General features: G+C 38.5%; 1 protein-coding gene across 1 annotated transcript in view; it reads left to right on the top strand.

Annotated features, from left to right (window-relative positions):
- cacna1g (calcium channel, voltage-dependent, T type, alpha 1G subunit) overlaps nt 1–27,375 on the top strand; it is a 329,783-nt gene that overhangs the window by 281,171 nt on the left and 21,237 nt on the right. The window contains exons 29-34 of the mRNA XM_061967247.2: nt 1,013–1,146; nt 7,371–7,441; nt 11,558–11,636; nt 14,867–14,988; nt 16,350–16,757; nt 23,570–23,722. Coding sequence (XP_061823231.2) covers nt 1,013–1,146; nt 7,371–7,441; nt 11,558–11,636; nt 14,867–14,988; nt 16,350–16,757; nt 23,570–23,722 — 967 coding nt within the window. The remainder of the gene's footprint in view (nt 1–1,012; nt 1,147–7,370; nt 7,442–11,557; nt 11,637–14,866; nt 14,989–16,349; nt 16,758–23,569; nt 23,723–27,375) is intronic.

Below are 27,375 nucleotides of genomic sequence, written 5' to 3' on the forward strand. Positions count from 1 at the left end.
AGAAATGCACTTCTTTCAATATGCATCATAACAAAAAGGGTAATACTAAACAAATGGATAAATGTTGATAGTCCAACACATACTGACTGATATACACACGCTATGGAGATTATATCAGTAGAAAAAACTGCATTTAGTTTAGATAATAATGAGTCATATATTGGAATATGGGATCTATTATTTAAATGTGTTTGAACTATTAAATGAACATTTGTGTAAAATATTAGACACAGTGTGTTGTCAAGCTTATGAGATGTGATGCAAGTGTAAGCCACTGTAACACTATTGTTCTTTTTTTAAATGTTTATTTTTTATTTTTTATAAATGGCTGTAATGATAATGTCAATGAGGGATTTGTAATCACTGCTATGTTGGAATTGTTATTAATATTGATACTGTTGTTGACATTATTCATTTTTGTTTGACTGCTTTTGGATTGTTTTGTGTCATGTTTGTGTGTCCTCTCAATTGCTCTGTTGATTGCTATTCTGAATTTTGCTGGGTCGGGTTTGGTTTTGGAATTTGAATTGCATTGTTATGGTATTACTGTGTTATTTTGTTGAAATGATCAATACATTTTTTTTTTTAAATACGGTAAATATTGTACATATTACATATTGTTATGGATGTGTCTGTTATTACATTATATATAGACTTGCAGTGTGTATATAAAACATTAATGGAGGGTTTTGAAGTCGTTTTAGAAGGCTTTGAAGGTTACAATGGTGACTCCCATTAGCCACATTTTCCAAGCATTTTTTTATCATCTTTAAAAATCGTAAAAAAAAAAAAAGACGTGTGTGTTCTTGTTTCTTATAATGATTATAAACGATAAGCAAAATTTCCAAAAAGTTAGTTAGTTACGAGTTCTGTCATGGAAGGAAATTTGCTCTCAAACTGAGGTTCAACTGTACGTGAATTTGGTGGAACTCAAAATCCTACCTTTGCTGAGACATTCACAGTTTGTGAGACAATGAGGGGAAGTGATGCATGTTTTTGTGTCGACATATAGGTGGAATCAGCTGGACCTGGCCATCGTGCTGCTATCCATCATGGGTATCACCCTGGAGGAGATTGAGGTCAATGCTTCACTGCCCATTAACCCGACCATAATCCGCATCATGAGAGTTCTGAGGATTGCGCGAGGTATGAGCTAACAGCCTCCAACCCCGCATCCCCTTCCTGACTCACTCCCGCACAGTCCAGTGATTTTAAGATGTCTTTGTAACACCTCCGCTGCCCTGGGAGTCTCCCTCTATGTCATTTTTATATGGCAGGTCTCAGTATGGTTTGGGCGGGGTGGGAGCTAACAGATGGTACTCACAAAAAAACAATCATTTGACAACCCGCCCTGAGAGTTTGAAAGGTTTAAGGAAAGAAAATATGGTTGTGTAAAGCCAAGACGCGTAATGGCTGTGAGTGAATCAAGCTGAGCATCTATGAAGATTAATAAATGAGGAAGGAGGACATGGTAATGATAAATACATTGCTACTGTACCTTTTAAATTGATTGCTCGAGGGAGGGAAATAAGGGATTGTTTACTCTAGCCACAGTACCTCCATATCACAGTGTGAACAGAGTTTCTAACACTAGGAACTAAAAATCATTGCTTAACTTAGTTTAGGTTTTTTGTTTTGTTTGTTTGTTTAGTCTAATGGTCCAGGGGAGGCCCTCCTCCCACTTTGAAAATTACCGCTATACCATAAATCTGTGTGTTTGAACTACCGTATTTTTCGGAGCATAAGTCGCTCCGGAGTATACGTCACATCGGCCGAAAATGCATAAGGAAGGGAAAGAACATACTGTATATAAGTCGCACTGGAGTATAAGTCGCATTTTTTGGGGAAATGTATTTGATAAAACCCAACACCAAGAATAGACATTTGAAAGGCTATTTAAAATAAATAAAGAATAGTGAACAACAGGCTGAATAAGTGTACGTTATATGAGGCATAAATAACCAACTGAGAACGTGCCTGGTATGTTAACGTAACATATTATGGTAAGAGTCATTCAAATAACTATAACATATAGAACATGCTATACGCTTACCAAACAATCTGTCACTCCTGATCGCTAAATCCCATGAAATCTTATACGTCTAGTCTCTTACGTGAATGAGCTAAATAATATTATTTGATATTTTACGGTAATGTGTTTATAATTTCACACATAAGTCGCTCCTGAGTATAAGTTGCACCCCCGGCCAAACTTTGAAAAAAACTGCGACTTATAGTCCGAAAAATACGGTAGTTGGGACATAAAAGTGGGTCGTGGTTGAGTTCAAAATTGCATTAAAATAGTTCATGTAATTGTCTGATAGTCTGAAGTCTGTATTTTTTTTTGATTATTTTGTTATTTTTCTCTTAATTAGGATTATAAATATTTTTCCTTTACGCCGGAGTGTAAAATAGACATTATCTAGATCACACAGGATTATCCTCTGTAGGTATCGCAAATCATAATTATATGTTACTCCATCCATGGGGTCGTGGGGATGCTGGAGCCTATCCCAACTGCACTCAGGGGGAAGGTGGTGTACACCCTGGACAAGTCGCCACCTCATCGCAGGGCCAACACACACCAGGGCCAATTTAGTGTTCCCAATCAACCTATCCCCAGGTGCATGTCTTTGTAGGTGGGAGGAAGCCGGAGTACCTGGAGATAACCCACACAGTCATGGGGAGAACTTGCAAACCCCACATAGAAAGACCCCGAGCCCGGGGACCGAACCCAGGAACCTCATATTGTGAGGCATCGTCATGCCCTAATACATTATCAATATGATTGTATTATTAATAGTACATCTTCTGGGGTTAAGTTGCCAAATGAGCTTAAAAACTATTGACACCTCTGTTTCTAACTTCAATTGAGGGTCCTTGAACGCACCATAGTTATTTGCAATGGGATGCTAAAGTAAAACTTGCTGCCACAAATAGATGTACTATATTTTTACCTTTCTTCTATCTACCTACCTTCAATCTATCTGCCTTTCTTATCATTGTTCCAAAATGTTGATGTTGTGTGTGAATACTTAGAGGTGAGCTTTGATAATGTGTGACGTCTGTGCTGACTGAAGTGTTCCGTGCTGGGTTTGCCACTGTACAAGTGGAATGAACCAGTTTGCATTTTTCATAGGGAGTGTGGGTAGTTAAACATTCTTAATTGGATTCAAGGAACCTCATTATTGAGCTTTCACGGCTATATTTATTTTATATTCAAATTCATGACATTTTTATATATATATATATATATTAGGGTTGTACGGTATACCGGTATTAGTATAGTACCGCAATACTAATGAATCATATTCGGTACTATACCGCCTCTGAAAAGTACCTGTCCTGCAGCCCCCCGTCGTCACGTCGTGCCATTGCTGGTTTTACGAGCAGACGTGCATGTTCGCAAAATCATAGAGTACTTACAAGCAGACACAGTGTGTAGATAGAAAAGGTAGAACGGACGCATTTTGGCTTAAAAACTCACGCTAAAGGTAAAGTTATAACACTGAAACGCCCTCAGGAAGAGGTGCTTTAAGACATGGCGAGCTCGCTAGCGGCTAATGTCCATCCGCCGTCGGCAGTGTTTTAGCTTCTTCTAAATCACTAATCCTGGTCTCCATGGCGACAATTGAAGTAAGTTTCTTACAAGTATCATCCCTGCAGGACGAGGAATAGTTAAACATGCTTCACTACACACCGTAGCTCACCGACGTCAAAATGTAAACAAATGCCATTGGTGGATCTACACCTGACATCCACTGTAATGATACCAAGTACAAGAGTTTATCGAGTCGATACTACTATTATTATGTCGATATTTTTTAGCATCACAACATCTTTAGTTTTTAAAAAATGTATATTATGTTTATTAACTCAGGAAATATGTCCCTGGACACATGAGGACTTTGAATATGACCAATGTATGATCCTGTAACAACTTGGTATCGGATTGATACCCAAATTTGTGGTATCATCTAAAACTAATGTTAAGCATCCAAACAACAGAAGAATAAATGATTATTACATTTTAACAGAAGTGTAGACAGAACATGTTGAAATAGAAATTAAGCAGATATTAACAGTAAATGAACAAGTAGATTAATAATTAATTGTCTACCACTTGTCCTTAATAATTTTGACAAAATAATAGAATGGAAAATGACACAATATGTTACTGCATATGTCAGCAGACTAATTAGGAGCCTTTGTTTGCTTACTTACTACTACAAGACAAGATGTCTAGTATGTTTACCATTTTATTTAAGGACAAACTTGCAATAAGAAACATATGTTTAATGTACCCTAAGATTTTTTGTTAAAATAAAGCCAATAATGCAATTTTTTGTTGTCCCCTTTATTCAGAAAACATATTGGTATCGGGACAACACTAATATATATATATATATATATATATATATATATATATATAAATAATTTGCATATGGGTTCTCTCCGGGTACACCGGCTTCCTCCCACCTCCAAAGACATGCACCTGGGGATAGGTTGATTGGCAACACTAAAATTGGCCCTAGTGTGTAAATGTGAGTGTGAATGTTGTCTGTCTATCTGTGTTGGCCCTGCGATGAGGTGGCGACTTGTCCAGGGTGTACCCCACGACACCGAAAGGGATAAGCGGTAGAAAATGGATGGATTTTAAAGACAGAAAAACATCTTTAAACTTTACAAAAACCCAAGTGCTCCGGTACAACATTCCCTCTATATCCCCCCACTTCGATGCCCCCGCCAATTAGTTCCAACTGCAATAACACTCCCTTTCTCTCTTTAATTACCAATGTTCTTGGCAAGAACGGAATCTAATAAACTAAATAGCTGTCGAGAGTTGACATCACGGCACACACTCAACCCGTACGAAGAGTTCTAAAAGTAGTGCTATCCAAAGTTCGACCGTGGCATGTTTTTTATAACGAGAACAAAGAAGAAATCATTTTATATGTTTGACGTCACAAAGTACGTCAAAATAAAAAAGAGACCGGGACGGACTCAATAAGTAATAAAAAAAAAGTAGCTACATTTTGAATGCATGTGGTTTCTGCTGGCATGTGGGCCTCTACACTGGGACCTTTTGCCAAAAATGATTAAGCAACAGGAGCACTCAATGTGCAGACGTCTGCCAAGGACTTAACATTTGTCACCTGCAAAATCAATGAGTAAAAAGCTGCTATCCAGCAATGATCTTAATAGCTTTAAGAAATTAAAGTTCCATTCTTCTTGAGGGAACAGAGTGTAATAAAACTCTACATGAGTGCAACAAATTAAAACCTGCTCTGGTTAGATTTTGCAGCTATACAGGTGGAAACGTGGCATTTGAGTCAGAATACACAATATAGACGTGAGTCAGTTGAAACGTGGTTTAATCGAGCTTCTGATCCTTTAAACGTACAGCAAACATTTTAAAGGGGAACATTATCACCAGACCTATGTAAGCGTCAATATATACCTTGATGTTGCAGAAAAAAGACCATATATTTTTTTAACCGATTTCCAAACTCTAAATGGGTGAATTTTGGCGAATTAAACGCCTTTCTATTATTCGCTCTCTTAGCGATGATGTCACAACATGACGTCACATCGGGAAGCAATCCGCCATTTTCTCACTTTCGTCGGTGTGTTGTCGGAGGGTGTAACAACACGGACAGGGACGGATTCAAGTTGCACCACTGGCCCAAAGATGCGAAAGTGGCAAGAAATTGGACGAAATTTGTTCAAAATACGAGGCTGTGGGGAAAGCCGACGAAATGGTCAGTCGTTTGTTCCGCACACTTTACCGACGAAAGTGTGGATATCCTGCGACACTCAAAGCAGATGCTGACATCAACTCCAAAACTGGACAGATCAGCTTTCAGGAAAAGAGAGCGGATGAGGGTATGTCTACAGAATATATTAATTGATGAAAACTTTATTCATTACTCGCGGTTTTACGTAAATTATTATACATAAACAGTGTTTACCAATAATTTAGCTTAAAAACATTTAAATGCAGACAGCCCTGAAATGGGCCCTGAAATGGGCTGCCTGCACTCTCAAAGTGCATGTTGTTGCCAAATGTATTTCATATGCTGTAAACCTAGTTCATAGTTGTTAGTTTCCTTTAATTCCAAACAAACACATACCAATCGTTGGTTAGAAGGCGATCGCCGAATTCGTCCTCGCTTTCTCCCGTGTCGCTGGCTGTCGTGTCGTTTTCGTCGGTTTCACTTGCATACGGTTCAAACCGATATGGCTCAATAGCTTCAGTTTCTTCTTCAATTTCGTTTTCGCTACCTGCCTCCACACTACAACCATCCGTTTCAATACATGCGTAATCTGTTGAATTGCTTAAGCCGCTGAAATCCGAGTCTGAATCCGAGCTAATGTCGCTATATCTTGCTGTTATATCCGCCATGTTTGTTTGTATTGGCATCACTGTGTGACGTCACAGGAAAATGGACGGATGTATATAACGATGGTTAAAATCAGGCACTTTGAAGCATTTTTCAGGGATATTGCGTGATGGGTAAAATTTTGAAAAAAACTTTGAAAAATAAAATAAGCCACTGGGAACTGATTTTTAATGGTTTTAACCCTTCTGAAATTATGATAATGTTCCCCTTTAATGACATCGTCAACGTGTGGATTTCCACTATAATACGCAAAGGATTAAAAATGTCATGAAAGAAGTTCCATCCATCCATCCATTTTCTACCGATTGTCCCTTTCGGGGTCACGGGGGGGTCGTTGCACATCAAAATAAACGAAACCATGCTGTGATTGTAAAGAGAGCTCATGGTACAGTACATCCACTCTGTCCTCTTGAGTTAATAAAGAATACGTTCAAATATAGCTAAAGAATGCTGAAGAGTCTCAAGGGTGCATTCACAGCCATGTTTCAGTATGCAAGTTGCATGCTTTCACCAGCATCTGGGAAAGTCTTTGACATTTTATTGACGTTAGCTGGGTGTTTTAGAGCCGGATCCTGTAATTAATTGAGAAAAAGCATTCCAAATTTCTATATCTATACTTTTTGTCGTAGTGACGCAGGTAACTGCTTCATTCCAATTACACGTTTAGTAACAGGTTTTTTGGCAAAACTAATTATCTTTAGGATGATTTGGGGTCTTTGTTGTTTGGATTGGTGATCCCAGCTTCAACAACATATACATGTTTGTTTATGTCTTTCATCTTGCTGCACTTATCACCTATGAGTCATCACAGTAGTGATGTGTTGTCTCAACTTCAGGAGTGAACCTTGTATGTTGCATTGGTATGCATAATTTACAAGATTGGGTGTACATTATTGACCGCAGGAAAATGAGTTCCCTCAAGAAATCTACTTGATTTAACGACAGTGTCTGTTTGTCTACCTGCAGTACTTAAGCTTTTGAAGATGGCGGTGGGAATGAGAGCCTTACTGGACACCGTTATGCAAGCCCTGCCACAGGTAGCCAACCACTGGGCTCTTTTTTTTTCATCCTCATCATTGCACCTGTCCTGGATCCGGGGCCGGCTCTACGTAGGGGCAAGAGGGGGCAGAGCCCCTCAAGTAAATGCCTTGCCCCCTTATATCAAAATGTTTGTTGTTGAGAAAATACATTTTAATATATCCACAAAATGTATATATATTACAACTTGACAAAATGATCCGAGACTAAAAGTTGTCAGAAACAAAATCCAATGATAATTATTTTCAAAATTGCAAACTGGCAAAACTTTATAGCACACGGAAAGCTGATCAACTGAACGTGTGCAAACTGGATTGCATCTCTTAAGTGAGCAGAATAAGGCGTGCAATCCATTTCGCAAAATATATGCTGATCATCAAAACAGCCACAATACTGGGAGGAGAAAATGCAAATATAATTATTTATCACACGCAACGTGATTTATCAAAACTCATCCCTGTTTTGCGAGCACTATTTTGCATTTTATTTAGTAACTGTGCAAACTGACAGTTCCACACACGGCAGCATGATCAGTGCTCGTGCAGCATAGACAGACGATGGACCGGTGAGAATTCTCTGTCATTACATTTTTGGATGGTCTGAATTTAAACACATTTGACATATTGTCTATTCACATACTTGCCAACCCTCCCGAATTTTCCGGGAGACTCCCGAAATTCAGCGCCTCTCCCGAAAACCTCCCGGGACAAATATTCTCCCGAAAATCTCCCGATTTTCAGCCGGAGCTGGAAGCCACGCCCCCTCCAGCTCCATGCGGACCTGAGTGAGGACAGCCTTTTTTCATGACGGGAGGACAACAGGGTGACAAGAACTAAATCATCCAGACTAGAGATAAATTGTATTATTATGTTTATCTTACCTAAAAATAAATATATTTATTAATTAAATTTAAAAAAAAACTAAATACATTTTTACTATATTTTGCTAAAAACATCAACATTAATTGTATTTTTATTTGTATTTTTTTTGGACTCCTTATTACATCCAGCCATAGAATTATACATTAAAATAAACATATTTGACATAATTGATTTTAAATTATCATAATAATTCATTTAAAATGACCATATTTAATTATTAAAATAATTGCTTGTTTATCAACAACTTTAGCATTTTATTCATTACATTTTGAAACTCTCAGAAGTCAAGTTATGTTATATTCCTTAATATTTATTTATGCAAGTTTGAAGTATCAATTATCTAAACACAGTTTTGTTTGCATATTTTCAGGATATATATATATATATATATATATATATATATATATATATATATATATATATATATATATATATATATATATATATATATATGTACCGGTATGAAATACTTGACTTGGTGAATTCTAGCTGTCAATATACTCCTCCCCTCTTAACCACGCCCCCAACCACGCCCCGCCCAACCCCCGACCACGCCCCCACCCCCCACCTCCCGAAATCGGAGGTCTCAAGGTTGGCAAGTATGTCTATTCAGCAACATCATTTTATAGCTACTAGAGGACTTTAGGGGCTGATTAAAACTAATTAAATTGATGCGTTTTGGTGTACTTTAGAATTTTTTTTAATGACGTTTGTTTTTTTTCACATTGAATATATGGTAATAAAATATTTCTTATAGGAAAAAAAGGTAACACTTTAGTATGGGGAACATATTCTAAGTAACACAGACTTAATTTAGAGTGCTTTATAAATAAAGTTGATTTGATTTGATTTGATTTATTTGGACACTAGGGGAACATATTCTAAGTCAGTGTTTTTCAACCACTGTGCCGCGGCACACTAGTGTGCCGTGAGATACAGTCTGGTGTGCCGTGGGAGATTATCTAATTTCACCTATATGGGTTAAAAATATTTTTTGCAAACCAGTAATTCCATCCATCCATCCATTTTCTACCGCTTATTCCCTTTGGGGTCGCGGGGGGCGCTGGAGCCTATCTCAGCTACAATCGGGCGGAAGGCGGGAGTCTGCAAATTATGTGTTGTTGTTGAGTGGTCGGTGCTGTCTAGAGCTCGGCAGAGTAACCGTGTAATACTCTTCCATATCAGTAGGTGGCAGCCGGTAGCTAATTGCTTTGTAGAAGTCGGAAACAGCGGGAGGGAGCGTGTAGGTAAAAAGGTGTCTAATGCTTAAACTAAAAATAAACAAAAAGTGAGTGCCCCTAAGAAAAGGCTTTGAAGCTTAGAAAAGGCTATGCAGAACAAAACTAAAACTGAACTGGCTACAAAGTAAACAAAAACAGAATGCTGTACGACAGCAAAGACTTACTGTGGAGCAAAGACGGCATCCACAATGTACATGACATGACAATCAACAATGTCCCCACTAAGAAGGATAAAAACAACCAAAATATTCTTGATTGCTAAAACAAAGTAGATGCGGGAAATATCGCTCAAAGGAAAACCAAAATAAGAGAAAAATCCACCAAAATAGGAGCGCAAGACAAGAACTAAAACACTACACACAGGAAAACAGCAAAAAACTCCAAATAAGTCAGGGTGTAATGTGACAGGTGGTGACAATACACCTACTTTGAGACAAGAGCTATAGTGATGCATGCTTGGTTATGGTTTAAAGTCATATCCAACAATTGCGACAATGACTTTTTACTGTCAACTGAGTTTCATTTTTTAATGATTTCTGCTGGTGGTGTGCCTCCGCATTTTTTCAACGCAAAAAATGTGCCTTGGCTCAAAAAAGGTTGAAAAACACTGTTCTAAGTAACAAAGACTTAATTCAGAGTTATTTGGTTAGGGTTAGGGTTAGAACGTTAGGGTTAGGGTTAGGGTCATAATAAGGCCATGCAGAATAAGGCATTGATAAGTACTTAATAATGACTAATTGAGACCCAATATGTTACTAATTTGTATGTTAATAAGCAACTAATTAATGGTGAATATGTTCCCCATACTAAAGTGTTACCAACAAAACTTTTTGAAGTATGTATGTTTGCGTATTGGGTGGAGTAAGTGCAGCCTCTCTCTCATGCACTTTCAGCAGTAAAAAATAAAAAAATAAAAAATGGCGTCTATGGAGATGCACTGCACAACTGCTGGTAAAATGCCCATAAAAAGTGGTAGATGTCTCCTGCATGTTTGTAAACATAGCAAAACGCCACAGTGTGCAGTAAATAAGAGTGTCTTCGTGGTGATGCTCCAAATACAACAAGCAACATGCTCATTAAAAAAAGTCGGTCTGCACCACTTTACAATGCACACACGCGGTCTTAGTAAATCACATGCAACACACCAACTTATAGATTGCTCACGCTGTTTAGTGCGTGGTATTTGGATCTTAGTAAATCAGGCCCATTCTGTAGCTAACAACCAAATTATATGAAAAAAGGCAATATTACTACTTAGCATAGAAATAAAGTGCTGGAGCATGATGCAGCAGCGTGTACACATGATGCCCCCATCACATTTCTGACTGCCCCCTCGTATATGGCTGCCTAGAACCGGCCGTGCCTGGATCTTTTGTATTCTACCTGAAGCTGCACTGCAATTATGCTGCAATGTGCGACAAGACGTTTTTGTGTGTTTCCTGTGAAGTCGCAGCCAAGTCGAGAGACACATATTTGCATATTTGCATCCCTGCAGTCATTAGGAAGTGAATGTAGGTGCAAAGTTGTCGCTCCGAGTGATAGTTTGCGGGTTAGGGGGTGTTTGAGCTGGTAATACTTAGTGTGCTATGTTCACAGCGTTCTTTGATAGCACCTCTGCCAATTTAATTCAGAGGGAGTTGAGAGTTCTTCCCTAAAAAAAATACAGCTCACAGCTTGTCAAAATCCATATGATTAATAGATCTCCTAGTTGGGGGTTTTGGTTGGGGTGCAGTTTGTCTGACAGCAAAAAAGAAATCCTAAAAATTGTTTTCATCTAAGCCAAAAATTGTGTCAGAGCTGCTAGTTCATACCACACTTGCCAGGATCAAATGTTTTTTTTTACTTTTCATCCTTACTTGTTCTATTTCTCCTGGCTGCTTTTTTTCCTCTCAATTCCCTACTTATTTCCTCGCAATGAGAATGCAGTGTTGCTGGTTTATTTTTTCTGGGATTTCTGTCCTAATGCTCTTCTCATCTTGGTTTCGCTCCACAGGTGGGAAATCTGGGTCTTCTCTTCATGCTTCTGTTCTTCATCTTTGCAGCCCTGGGAGTTGAGCTGTTTGGTGACTTGAGTAAGGCCACACTAAATGAGATATGTACTGTACACGAGTCACTGTCTGAAGTTTGGCACACTTACGCATTTCGGATAAAAAAAAAATCCGGAGAATTTCCAATTCTGTTTTTATTGTAGTTTTTTTTAAACACAGATTTGAATGCACAAATGTATCCGATTTATCGGTCGGAAATATACGTTTTTCTTCATGATCATGATTGCCTGCAGTAATTAGTGTCTGCTGGGCAGCATAAAACATGGTTGGTAGCATGCAGTGATCTACCAATAATCGTACTGTCCAAGGAACTCAGCGAAGATCTAAGAAGGAGAATTGTCGATAGTTGGGAAAGGCAAACTGAAATTTGCAGCTGCCCACATAAACAAGTCAAATTCCAAAAGTGTTGTGGTCAGATGAGACAAACATTAAGATATTTGGTCATAAGAAGAAGTATTTTTGAGGATACAAGACTGTAGCAGCTGCCAAGTGTGGTGGTGGTAGCATCATGCTATCAGGCTGTATTTTTAACTTGCACACAATTGAGCGTTCTAACAGAGCAATGATCCTAAAAACACATCAAAACTGATTTTGGAATAGATAAAGCTTCTGAATTGCCCTTCCCAAAGCGCTGACCGCAGCACTATTGAAAGTTTGTGGTCTAATTTGCAAAACCCAAAACCAGTGAAGTTGGCACGTTGTGTAAATCGTAAATAAAAACAGAATACAATGATTTGCAAATCCTTTTCAACTTATATTCAAATGAATACACTGCAAAGGCAAGATATTTAATTTTGGAATTGAGAAACATATTTTTTTTAAACTTAGAATTTAATGGCAGCAACACATTGCAGAAAAGTTGGCACAGGGGCATTTTTACCACTGTGTTACATGGCCTTTCCTGTTAACAACACTCAGTGAACGTTTAGGAACTGAGGAGACCAATTTTTGAAGCTTTTCAGGTGGAATTATTTCCGATTCTTGCTTGATGTACAGCTTAAGTTGTGTATTATTTGCCTTGGGCACTAATACACCCCCATACCATCACAGATGCTGGCTTTTGAACTTCTGCGCCCATAACGGTCTTTTCCTATGTAATCTACAGTTTCCAAAAACAATTTGAAATGTGGACTCGTCAGACCACAGAACACTTTTCCACTTTGCATCAGTCCATCTTAGATGAGCTCGGGCCCAGTGAAGCGTTTCTGGGTGTTGTTGATAAATGGCTTTGGCTTTGCATAGTAAAGTTTTAACTTGCACTTACAGATGTAGCGACCAACTGTAGTTACTGACAGTGTTTTTCTGAAGTGTTCCTGAGCCCATGTGGTGATATCCTTTACACACTGATGTCGCTTTTTGATGCAGTACTGCATGAGGGATCGAAGGTCACGGGCATTCAATGTTGGTTTTCGGCCTTGCCGTGATTTCTCCAGATTCTCTGAACCTTTTGATGATTTTACGGACCGTAGATGGGGAAATCCCCTAAATTCCTTGCAATAGCTGGTTGAGAAATGTTGTTCTTAAACTGTTGGACAGTTTGCTCACGTATTTGTTCACAAAGTGGTGACCCTTGGCCCATCCTTGTTTGGGAACGACTGAGCATTTCATGGAAGCTGCTTTTACACCCAATCATGGCAACCACCTGTTCCCAATTAGCCTGTTCACCTGTGGGATGTTCCAAATAAGTGTTTGATGAACATTCCCCAACTTTCTCCGTCTTTTTTGCTACTTGTGCCAGCTTTTTTGAAACATGTTGCAGGCATCAAATTCCAAATGGGCAAATATTTGCAAAAAAAAACAAAGTTTACCAGTTCGAACATTAAGTATCTTGTCTTTGCAGTCTATTCAATTGAATATAGGTTCAAAAAAATAATTTGCAAATTATTGTATTCTGTTTTTATTTATGATTTACACAACGTGCCAACGGCCCTGCGATGAGGTGGCGACTTGTCCAGGGTGTACCCCGCCTTCCGCCCGATTGTAGCTGAGATAGGCTCCAGCGCCCCCCGCGACCCCAAAGGGAATAAGCGGTAGAAAATGGATGGATGGATGGACAGCGTGCCAACTTCACTGGTTTTGGGTTTTGTAAAATCCAAGAAACCAACCAAACCAACAAATTTACTCTACCAAATCTGCCCAGAATAGTAGTCAAATATGCACCCAGAATGATATCAGAAGCATCTGGTCGGAGTGAAACCTTTTAAGGGACATTTTACCAAGTATTAATATGTTGTTGTTTTTTTTTGGTATTTATTGTTTTTAGCCTTTTTTTACCTTGGAAATTCCCTTTTTTTTAACCTTTATTTACCTATAAAATTCACATTGAGATTGCCTGCCTCACACATTGATACACCATTCTTATCTTGGCCAGAGACACAACAGCAGTGACTAGGAAGCTGGATCCCTCAAGTTGCTGGCACGGCTGCTCTATCGAGTGAGCCACACCACCACCCAGTAAAAACATAATACAATAAACATCCCTGTGGCTCATGGAGGAGCATGGCCCTGTGTAAATTTAAGAAAAATTAATTGGGAAGTGGTAACTCAGAGGTGTTGTAGTAGATCTTCCAGAAACCGGAAGATCGTGGTTCCAACCGCACTCCTTCCACCCCAGTCAGCTTACCACCATCATGTCTGAATGTGGACTAAACAAATAATGAGATTTCACTGTAAAGCGAATTTATAAATCCAATACATTATTATTATCATTATTATTAAAATTAATTCAAGTTTGTGTGTATAAGTCCTGTATTCAGAAAATCATTGTAAATGTGTATCCTCATGCTATCTAACAAAAATCTCTCAAAGGGCCCAACATTGATAAGTATACAGTATATTCAGTGTATGTTATCATTTGACCAGAACTGTAAGGAATGTAATCCATCAAGCTTGGAAAGTCTTCATGTATGTGTTAGACCAGTGGTTCTCGTATATTTTTCCATCAACTACCACCTCAGAAAATACTTGGCTCTCTACATGTACCACCATAGTGACCAACATTAAAATACAGTAGCGTAGTTGGCCAATGTATTCATTAAAACAAGGCAGAGGTTTTAATTAACGAGTATATTGAATATTGTTGGCACTGTAACATTACACACAATGCACAAACATGATCAACAATGATATTCTATATACAGTTCATATTTACAGACTTGGCATAGCACTAGATGGAACCTGCGTAACACTTAAGAATCTCTTAAAATGTATGGCTGTTGATATCCTCACTCATTTTTCTCCTATTGTCCTCCCAGTTTGTGATGAACTCCACCCATGTGAAGGCCTTGGTCGCTATGCAACGTTCAAAAACTTTGGGATGGCGTTTTTGCTGCTCTTCAGAGTTTCAACTGGGGACAACTGGAATGGTATCATGAAGGTAAAAACATACATTGATATTCTCACATACAATGCCTATTTACCTGTAATAATTATTTCTATTCAAACAGGCGAGAAAGTAAGTGTGTTGGTAAATTACAAGTAGTGGTGTGTGTATATATTTGCATTTGATGCACATTTTTGCATCAATTTCCTCACCGGCATATGCATCCATTAAGGCTTTTTTACTCCCATTGTAGCTTTTCTGAACCATAACAGGTGCTAACTTTTTTTGTTGGCATCTTAAAAATATAGATTAATGCCCCATCTGTCATAAAATTGGGATGATATTGAAATATGTATTTCAATGTATAAAAGCATCCAGATCTTGTTTTAAAGCTTAATAATTATTTTGTGATAATTGTATAAAGAATCATTATGAAAAACATTATTAGAAACTAAAACAATCAAATATTATTATCATTAGGGGTGTCCTGTTCAAATAATGATATTGGCTATCTCTCTGATGTCAGCAAATAAAACAAGTATCAAATAAAACCGGTTTGCATCTAAAATCTCCCATATGAGCTCAGAGACAAGTAATCTGCCACGTGTTTACAAAGTTGGACAACCAGTTAACAGCTAAATATCCTCCAAAAAGCACACATGATTGGTATGTTCTTGTATTTAGTGAAGAGTAGTGAAAAAGTAAACATGATAGGCAAGTAGAAGCTAGCAGCTACACAAGAGCTAGGCACACTATAGCACACAAGCTAGACATACGTAGTAATAAGTGTCTTTAATTGAACAATATTGCCGTATTGAAAACATTGTTCAATTTAAACAAGTATAAAAAATGTATAGTTGCCTATTACTTATAGATACTAAGTCTTCAAGGCAGAGTATCCACTCACAAACATGTCTTGACCATTCAACTTACTGCATCATGCACTTATTTTAATCAATTATTGTGACTACTACAGTAGGTGTTGTCAGGAAATAATAATACTGCACTTTATATTAATTTATCATGTTTATATTCACTATTGTTTTTTGAGTAATTTCACTTGCTCAAGGTTTTTAGAACATCCCACACTAAATAATAAATAATAAAAGTGTGTACTATGATTTGTGCTGATATTGTATGGACTTTATATCAGTATCGGCCAATACTCAGGGCTCCAATATCGGTATCGTATCAGAAGTGAACAAGTTGCATAGGGACACTCCTAATTGTCATCATAATCAGTTACCTTTGTAATAAAAATATCAATATTATAGAAAGCAAAGTAGACGATCCATGGTCACCACAACAACAATGGTGGCATTGTAACATTAGGTTGGTTTTAAAACCAAAATAATGAGGTAACAAGTGCTGTGCTTCCTCAATGTGCTAATGTCCATTTGACATGCTTGTTCCAGGACACTCTGAGGGACTGTGCACAAGACACCGGGACCTGCTACAATACCGTTGTCTCTCCCATCTACTTTGTCTCCTTCGTCTTGACTGCTCAGTTTGTCCTGGTCAACGTTGTCATTGCTGTCTTGATGAAGCACCTGGAGGAGAGCAACAAGGAGGCCAAAGAGGAGGCCGAGCTGGAGGCCGAGTTGGAGCTGGAACTGCACATGGAGGGGGGTGACATGGCGACCAGGTCGCCCCAGCTTAACCCTCTCACGCTGGGCTTGGACAGGTCAAGTTCTGGGGGTTCCCCCTGGAGGTCCACCGGAGCAGGGGACATGGGACAGGATAGGGACTCGCCCACTGTTGATATACCCAGAGAACCTGTGAACATCATAGATGATACTCCTTGCCTGGAGCAGCCTCTGGAGGTAAGGAATACATTTTGTGTGGGAACTTTTTGGAGCTGCATTTTGCCATTTTTATGCCCCAGTAACAGGGGTCGGCAACCCAAAACGTTGAAAGAGCCATATTGGACCAAAAATACAAAAAACAAATCTGTCTGGAGACGCAAAATATGAAAAGCCGTATATAAGTCTTATAATGAATGACGTAAGTGTCTATATTAGCTATATTAGCCTACTCTCAAAATGACTTTAAAAGTGTTATATAAGTGTTATAATGAAGACAACACAAGACGTAAGTGTCTATATTAGCTATATTAGCCTACTATCAAAATGACTATGTGTCGCAGGCTGAAGCAAATCTTCGTTGACAGAAATGTTGAAATGTAATATTTATTCTACACATTTTTACAACATTAGAAAACATTAGTAAATTAGAGGCTACTCAGAAGGTGAGATAACTCCTGGAAATTACTGGCTTTTAATGGCCAAAGGCATATATGTGTGTGTCCAAGTTAAAGGAAAGGGCAGGTTAAATGATAAATGGGTTATACTTGTATCGCGCTTTTCTACCTTCAAGGTACTCAAAGCGCTTTGACAGTATTACCACATTCACCCATTCACACACACATTCACAGACTGATGGCGGGAGCTGCCATGCAAGGCGCTAACCAGCAGCCATCAGGAGCAAGGGGTGAAGTGTCTTGCTCAAGGACACAACGGACGTGACTAGGATGGTAGAAGGTGGGGATTGAACCCCAGTAGCCAGCAACCCTCCGATTGCTGGCACAGCCACTCTACCAACTTCGCCACGCCGTCTTCTTTTAATAGATTTATTACAATCTTTAGCAAGCTAGGTAATGTTTGCTGTGGTCTGGAACAACATGGCGCACAAACAACTCTCTGAAATGCAGCCAATATTACAGATAATGTCTCATGAGACAAGCAAAACTAAATTATATACAAAGAGGATAAAAGTAAAGGATATTAAATTAGCTCATATATACCTACAAATGAGGCATAATGATGTAATATGTACATACAGCTAGCCTAAATAGTATGTTAGCATTGATTAGCTTGCAGTCATGCACTGACCAAATATGCCTGATTAGCACTCCAACAAGACAATAACATCAACAAAGCGCACTTTTGTGCATTCACGCACAGTATAAAACTTTTGGTGGACAAAATGAGACAAAGGAGGAGTGGAAGATTTTACATGTAAACAAACTGTTGTGTCACAGTCCACACTACGGTGAGTTCAAGAACCACCGAAATTAGTAGGACAAAACGATGTTCACTTAATACTCTCATCGGTGAAGCATACACACAAACATATTAAACAGTGGTCTTTCTAACAATTAGGAGGGTTTGTGTCATGTTTGTCCTGAAACAAAAACATACTAAAACAAAAATATTATTTTCCCCCATTTTCAAGCCTTTTTTAAAAATGCTGCAGGGAGCCACTAGGACGGCACTAGAGAGCCTCTGTATAGGGCGGGGTCAGTATGTGCCGGTTATGTTGACTAAAGCATCATGTGCTTAAATTTGTCACATACGTATTCCCATAATTCCAAAAAGAGTAACGTCAACTTGTGATATCTTCATCCCGCTAAAAACAATCACACTTTCACATAATGCCTCAGGTCCTTCCTTCAGTTCTCAGTGGCCAATTCAGTTTTCACAATGAAATGTTCTCTGAAGCCGAGGGCCACATTTTAAGACCAGGACAATGACTCCCACGGCTCACGTCATTATTTAGGAGCACCGTACAACTCATTAATTAAGTCCCTGGCTCACGCTGAGGGGTACTCAGCACGCTTTATGAAATAAGGCAGTGTTGTCCACGCTTCACTGCAAGTGTAGCAATGCATTCATGACTGCTTTAGATATGACCATATTTGGGCAAATTCACCACAAGGTCTGGCATTAAAATTCAGCGGAACCTTCAAGATGGAACATAATTGGAATAGTAGAACGTGCTAAAGTAGGTCCTGCTTGTGTCGCAAACCCATCTATGAAAAAAGTCATCAAGCTGTGGTCCACCGAGCCGACTAATTAATATTAATAAAAAAGTGCTTGGTGAAGTTGACTTTGACACACATGGTTGACTACTTTCCTTGGCATAACATTTTTTATTTTTTCATTATAGCTAAGCAGCCTGCCAAAACATTACACTACTGTCTGGTTACACAGCATCAAAGGGCCTGATCTACTAAGATCCAAATACTGAGTGCTAAACACAGTGTGCAAACTTTAAAATTGCAAATACTATTAGTACACGTGTTGCGGGTGATCTATTAAGACTGCATGTATAATTGATAACAAGTGCAAAAGGGGTGCAGACTGCCTTATTTACAGTAAATTAGGTTTTGTGTACTATACCGGCTGTGCCCATGGAAACACTCCACATTCATGACATCATACGCTCCAACAGTCCAACCTGTGCTGTTTTGTTATGTTGTGGAACATGCAGCACACAGATATACAGTAATTAAGCATCTTTTCTGGCCAATTTGTGATCTAGACAACAGCCTCTTTTTAATGTGCCAGAGGTATATTCTGGGTTACGCCGGTGCTGTGCGTCTTGAATGATCTAGCTGCAAGAAAATGCATATTACAAGAAGTTTTTTCATACTCAAATACATGTTAGTAATATATCTCCTCTATATAAAAATGAATACAAGCAGACATCAAAACAAATACATTTAATTTGCTTTAATTAGCCCCTTAAGTAATGCAGCAGCCATAAAATCATAAAAGTTTATTGCTGAATAGATGATATGTCTCTCAGGCCAAATATGTTGACACACACGTAGAACAAAGGATTGTCTCTCTATCGCCTATCTTTGCAGCGTGACCGCCTCGTTTTCACAGCCATTTGTGCATAACTATGCCAGTTTGCACACACAGTACTTTTTAGACATGCTTGATAGCATACGTTTGCACATATTTTAATACACGTACACCATTAATAGATCAGGTCCTTAATTATGCACAAAGTGGTTTCTTGTTCAGTGCAAAATATGCTTCAAAATAAAAGCATGTCAGCATTAACCTAAATGATACACGCATGTGTTATTTATTATTATTATTATCCATCCATCCATTTTCTACCGCTTGTCCCTTATTATTATTATTATTATTACTAAATATTATTATTAACGTTGTAGATAAATGATTATGAACCGCTTTTCATACATAAATGAAATGCAACACAAAGTGCTTTCCAGACTTAAAAACAATACCTTGATGACCCACATCCCCCATTATTGCATGCACACACATATGCACGTATATGAACAAAAGAATGCATGGCTGAGTACAGAGGAGACATGTGAGTAAACACTATCACATGATTACATTAGAAATGTATCAATCCTTCTATCTTTGTTATTGGACACTGGGGATGTTCGGATCAGGGTTTTATGCTGCCGATTCTTATAGCGATCGTCCATGAGTGAGCTTGGCCGATACCAATACCGATACCGATCATATGTATTAACTGTACATTCTTCGAATATGTAAAGTACTTCCTTATTCTCGACCTCTCTGTAATATGAAGTTGATTTGCCGAAATGGAGGTGAATATTAACAGGTAAGAGGAGACACATAATTAGCTGCTAGCTGTGTGTCAGCCGGGGGACTATAAATAAATATATTAGCCAGAGGGGATCGACATTTGAGAACGGCAATTCAATGCTTTAATTGACAATGGCAATCACATACATTATATATATAAAACCTCAACTCAAACCAAAAAAGTGTGTCTAACATTTTTGTATCATTTTAGTTTAACTCATCTGTTTAAGATGAAACACAAATTGTTTGAATCATTAAATGAAATTAATGTCAATGCAAATCAACTAAATGTTTTGTAGTTTTGGAAAGTGTACCTTTGTGCTCAGTGAAAGCAATACAATAGGTTTGTCCAATTGAAATTGAATCTAAATAAAATAATGACAATTATTTTAATTCCATTTCATCTCCCATTAACACACATGTATTCCATTTTACGAAATTTTATTTAAATTGTACCTGCATTTGACAATCAAGATAACAGCCGTGTTCTGCTGTAGTACAATGGACAGTGTAGCAAAAATATACTTCATATAAACATATATTTTTCCCTACTTATTTCAAAAAGTGCTGAAAAAACATTTTTAACATAGGTGCATGTTAACATAATGCCACAATATGCTGTCCAATGCAGAACAAGCAATGACAATAAAAATAAATAAAACGTAAGCACTGTCAAAAATAATTGACTGTCGCAGTTGTTGCTCAAGAATGTGCAGTTCCTCAAAACTTGTATTCATCCCCGGGTTCCAAACAACTCAATTACTGTGGGTTGCAACACATTAAATACATGTTTCTGTAACGTTGGTATTGAGATAACTATAGGATTTATTGTATACCAATGAAATGTAATGTGTATGATTATTTTAAATGTATTTTAACGAATCAAATTACTTTTAAATGTGTAACCACAAAGAGGGACTTGGATCCGTTTTTTTAGTATTTTGGATACATGATAAATTTATCATAACACCATAAAAATAAATCTAGGGGAGTGATGAACGAGGTGTTTAGGGAATCGGGCCATCGCTTTTATATAACAGACTTCATCTGCAGGATACTTAAAAAACACAAATCCAAATGTTTATATATCCATTGAGTTCATAGAGCAAATCTGATTAACAAATACTTTGCAGTCTTCAGCCTCACAATCTTCATGTTCTTTCACTTTGTTTCCCTTTTTGCACAAATATTCCTCAAATGCTCACTTAACTTTGAGGTCTGGCAATATTTGCCGAAGTCCCAAGCGATATGTCAAATTCCTACATGTTTACATTGTAAGGTATTACCGTATGAGCGGACTAGGGTCGTACGGTATACCGGTATTAGCATAGTACCGCGATACTAATGAATCATATTCGGTACTATACCGCCTCTAAAAAGTACCGGTCCACCACCCCCCCACGACCACATTGTCATCATGTTGTCATTGCTGGTTTACGAGCAGACAAGCATGTTCGGCAGCGCACAATCACGGAGTACTTACAAGCAGACACAGTGTGTAGACAGAAAAGGGAGAACGGACGCATTTTGGCTTAAAAACTGACAATAAATCAATAAATTAATCAATGTTTACTTATATAGCCCTAAATCCCAAGTGTCTCAAAGGGCTGCACAAGCCACAACGACATCCTAGGTTCAGAGCCCCCCCACCGGAAGAGGCGCTTTAATACATGGCTAGCTAGCTAGTGGCTAAAGTCCAGCCCCAGTCGGCAGTGTTTTAGCTACTTCTAAATCACTAATCCTTGTGTCCATGGTGACAAATAAAGTAAGTTTCTTACAAGTATCATCCCTGCAGGACGAGGAATAGCTAAACATGTTTCACTACACACCGTAGCTCACCGGCGTCAAAATGTAAACAAACGCCATTAGTGGACTTACACCTGACATCCACTGTAATGATACCAAGTACAATAGCGTATCTCGTCGATACTACTATGATTATGGTATTTTTTTGGCATCACAACATCTTCTTTCTTTTTTTTTTAATGTATATTATGTTTATAAAGTCAGGAAATATGTCCCTGGACACACGAGGACTTTGAATATGACCAATGTATGATCCTGTAACGACTTGGTATCGGATTGATACCCAAATGTGTGGTATCATCCAAAATGAATGTAAAGCATCTAAACAACAGAAGAATAAGTGATTATTACATTTTAACAGAACATGTTAAAAGAGAAAGTAAGCATATATTAACAGTAAATGAACAAGTAGATTAAGAATTCATTTTCTACCACTTGTCCTTAATAATTTTGACAAAATAATAGAATGATAATTGACACAATATGTTACTGCATACATCAGCAGCTAAATTAGGAGCCTTTGTTTGTTTACCTTCTAATAAAAGACAAGTTGTCTGGTATGTTCACTATTTTATATAAGGACTAAATTGCAATAAGAAACATATGTTTAATGTACCGTGATATTTTTTGTTAAAATAAAGCCAATAATGCAATTTTTTGAGGTCCCCTTTATTTAGAAAAGTATCGAAAAGTACCGAAAAATATCGAAATAATTTTGGTAGCAGTACCAAAATATTGGTATCGGGACAACACTAGAGCAGACATAATTTGCAATATGCAGATGTTTTTTTTAATACTGATGGATATGTTGTTTTCAAAACATCACCAAATCATCTTAGGCTTTAAAATTGTTAGTTCATTATGTGTTTACTGGACTATACTGTACTGTGATATACTATACTGGTCCATATCAGAGGTTTTGCAGTTTATGTGTCTGTGTGTGGCTGTTGTCAGTCCCTGTGGACTGGGACATGCCAGTCAAGGAGAGGCCATAGTGCCATGGGAAAGTTGGACCACAGGGCCTTGTTGTTTTCCCCGACAGCTATTTCCAGACGACTTCAGGGGATCGGAAATAGGGCTCTTGCTATCATTAGGTTTCCCCTTTAAGATGTTATCTGTCTTCCTCTTCTGCTCTCCACAAAACATGCAACTGGCCCTAGTGTCCCTGCACTGTACTGTAATGTAATGCTGCAGTGCCATCTGGTGGCAGGATGCAGTCATTTCTGCAAACATGACAGCAATCATAGGGAGTTTCTTTTGTTTACATGTCAGTTTGTGTTTCTGTCTGAATAACTGTTTTCTTTCTTTTTCTCTGATCATTCTTCCTTTTCATGAATCCACATACTTCTAAACAAAACCTGTCCATGTCTGCACGTTCTGCTGTCCCGGTGTTTCTTTCTCTTCCATTCCCCATTGCCCGCCCCCATTTCTCCCCTCTGCATCATCCCAAGTTTGTCCAGCGAAGAGCCCAGTTTGACTCGGTCTCCCTGGTCATCCAGGGTTCAATGGATGGGGAGTTGAGTTTGATGGACAACTTGTCTGGCTCTGTGTGCCGCTACTACGCGCTGCCCTCCAAGGCCAGCAAGCCCAACACCGACAAAGAGGTCAATAACCAACAGTTAACTAACATGTTACTGCTTTCATTTTTTAGAACCATGTTGCACTGCAGCAAACAAAATCAGTTAGTTTGTAATCACCTGTCCATTTCCGACCACTTATCCTGTCCATGGCGACAGGGATGCTGGAGCTTATCCCTAGTCAATGATAGGGCACATATACAGTCGCGGTCAAAAGTTTACATACACTTGTAAAGAACATAATGTCATGGCTGTCTTGAGTTTCCAATCATTTCTACAACTCTTATTATTTTGTGATAGAGTGATTGGAGCACATACTTGTTGGTCACAAAAAACAATCATGAAGTTTGGTTCTTTTATGAATTTATTATGGGTCTACTGAAAATGTGACCAAATCTGCTGGGTCAAAAGTATACATACAGCAATGTTAATATTTGGTTACATGTCCCTTGGCAAGTTTCACTTCAATAAGGCGCTTTTGGTAGCCATCCACAAGCTTCTGGCAAGCTTCCGGTTGAATTTTTGACCACTCCTCTTGACAAAATTGGTGCAGTTCAGCTAAATGTGTTGGTTTTCTGACATGGACTGTACCGGACGTAGCAGACGAGTAGGGTGACGTCACAGGTTGTGGAGCTCCTCACATCTGCACATTGTTTACAATCATGGCCACCAGCAGCAAGAGCGATTCGAACCGAGAAAGCGACGATTTCTCCATTAATTTGAGCGAGGATGAAAGATTCGTGGATGAGGAAAGTAAGAGTGAAGGACTAGAGGGCAGTGGGAGCGATTCAGATAGGGAAGATGCTGTGAGAGGCGGGTGGGACCTGATATTCAGCTGGGAATGACTAAAACAGTAAATAAACACAAGACATATATATACTCTATTAGCCACAACACAACCAGGCTTATATTTAATATGCCACAAATTAATCCCGCATAACAAACACCCCCCCCGTCCATACAACCCGCCAATACAACTCAAACACCTGCACAACACACTCAATCCCACAGCCCAAAGTACCGTTCACCTCCCCAAAGTTCATACAGCACATATATTTCCCCAAAGTTACGTACGTGACATGCACATAGCGGCACGCACGTACGGGCAAGCGATCAAATGTTTGGAAGCCACAGCTGCATGCGTACTCACGGCACCGTGTCTGCGCATCCAACTCAAAGTCCTCCTGGTAAGAGTCTCTGTTGTCCCAGTTCTCCACAGGCCAATGGTAAAGATTGACTGTCATCTTTCGGGAAGGTAAACAATGAAACACCGGCTGTGTTATCCGGCAAAACAGTCAGGGGGTGCATTCTACGGCGGGGGTGCGTTATCCAGCACAACACCTGCCGCAATACACCGCTTCCCACCTACAGCTTTCTTCTTTGCTGTCTCCATTGTTCATTGAACAAATTGCAAAACATTCACCAACACAGATGTCCAGAATACTGTGGAATTTTGCGTTAAAAACAGACGACTTAATAGCTGGCCACCATGTTGTCCCAAAATGTCCTCTACAATCCGCGACGTCACGCGCTGACGTCATCATACCGAGACGTTTTCAGCAGGATATTTCGCGTGAAATTAAAAATTGCACTTTAGTAAGCTAACCCGGCCGTATTGGCATGTGTTGCAATGTTAAGATTTCATCATTGATATATAAACTATCAGACTGCGTGGTCGGTAGTAGTGGGTTTCAGTAGGACTTTAACATTGCTGTATGTATACTTTTGACCCAGCAGATTCGGTCACATTTTCAGTAGACCCATAATACATTCATAAAAGAACCAAACTTCATGAATGTTTTTTTTGTGACCAACAAGTATGTGCTCCAATCACTCTATCACGAAAAAATAAGAGTTGTAGAAATTATTGGAAACTCAAGACAGTCATGACATTATGTTCTTTACAAGTGTATGTAAACTTTTGACCACGACTGTAGAAAGACAATTCCTACCTACAGTCTTTCGTTAACCACTAAACTACAGTACCAGGGATTTTATTACTTAATTTAAAAATGTGTTTGGGTTATGTTTTTTTCTCTTTTTTATTTGTATTTAATCGTTTGTGAAGGCGTTTGTAATGCATGGATTATGAAGACATAAGGCAGACACTTAAAGAAGTGTCCTTTTTGACACCATTGACTGTAACAGTATTTCATCAAGCTCAGCTAATTAAAGTCATCAACAGACAATTAAAACATCTGTATGGACCCATATCTTCCTTCAAGGAAGATTAAGCAAAAGCTCAACATTATCTACCAGGTGTCCACAATTACTGCTGTGAATATTATTTTTGTTTTAATTAATACCAGACAGCATAAGAGCCCTTTATTTTAGTCTGCTAGAATTCTAAACTGTTATATATTTTATTGAAAGCATGTGATATTGTCTCACCCCTTTTTGGCAAATATTAGTCTGTTATGACCATTTACCACACTAAACGTCTTATGGATGGGGGCTGCTTCTTCTCTGCAGGATCACCATTAAGCTGTAAAATATTTATGGAGGGAAAAACAAGGACATATTGTGCCTGAACCGTATTTTTGTAGTAATCGAACTGCATGCCTTGTGATGTTTGCCAAATGGCGCCCTGCCCAAGGTCCGAAATTTCTCCACAGTTAATAACTTTAGCACGCTAACCTTGTAGTTGGCATAAAAGCTATGATGTCATCTCTGCCAATTGAACTTATAGTTTGTTTTTCGTTCGTGCAATGCGGTAACATAGTCCATGTGTGTCTATTGTGTTGTATTTGTGTGTCCGCTTTGTCACCAGTTGCAGCAAAGTTGTGATATCCGCAGAAGGCTTTTCTTAGATCCCAATCTTACACCCAAGTTGGCGTATAATGTTTAAATCCATCAACTATTGATCACAGAGTCACTAAATAATGGACGTTGATATCTATCTTCCACATCTGAGGGTATTATGTGACCAATCAGTGCATTAGTGTTGTCAACACCACTCTAAAAAATCTTTAAATTAGATCGACATGCTGTTTAGTATACATAGCCCCCTGCAAAGAATAACTGCAATATATCCTATTGAATGTGTGCCAAATTGTGTGTCAGAATAAATTCCCCCTCTAAAGTCAACAAGGCAGAGCCAAGCAAACCTGACAGTAAGGCTCAAAGCTAAACCTGCAACACTCTAAATTCCAATGCAGCAACGCAGTCAAAGCTTTAGTCAAAGCTCGTTATTTACCTGTTAATGCAGTCCCGTCTGAAATTATTATGTTTAACAGTGCACTTTTTATTGTACGTGTCTAATATCTGTCAAACGCAATCCATTCCAGGTCCGCTCTGCTCGAGTTTCTAAGCAATTTCTCTCATAGAATATGATGGCAGTTACCCTTTTCTGGCGTCATAAAACCTTTATTAACTGCAGAGAAGTTTCTAATATGAAATTATACAAGTGTACAAATGTGTTTTTCTTTAAAAACAGTTGTGATTGACATTACAAATCCCCTTCAGAAAGTGGCCCTTTTCTAATACTGTTAATAGTAAAGGAGAAAAAACAGTAAAAACCTCAAAACAACAACAAAAAAACTACCTTTAGGTAACTTTAGAACACTGCTATCAAATGCAAGGCCTCTGGGCCACATGTGGCCTGCCACATCATTTTATATGGACCTTATCTTTTCTTACTAAATGTATTTGTTCCTTCCATTTTGACATTAAAAAACACA

Source organism: Nerophis lumbriciformis, linkage group LG11 (genome assembly GCF_033978685.3).
Source record: "Nerophis lumbriciformis linkage group LG11, RoL_Nlum_v2.1, whole genome shotgun sequence".
Taxonomy (NCBI): domain Eukaryota; kingdom Metazoa; phylum Chordata; class Actinopteri; order Syngnathiformes; family Syngnathidae; genus Nerophis; species Nerophis lumbriciformis.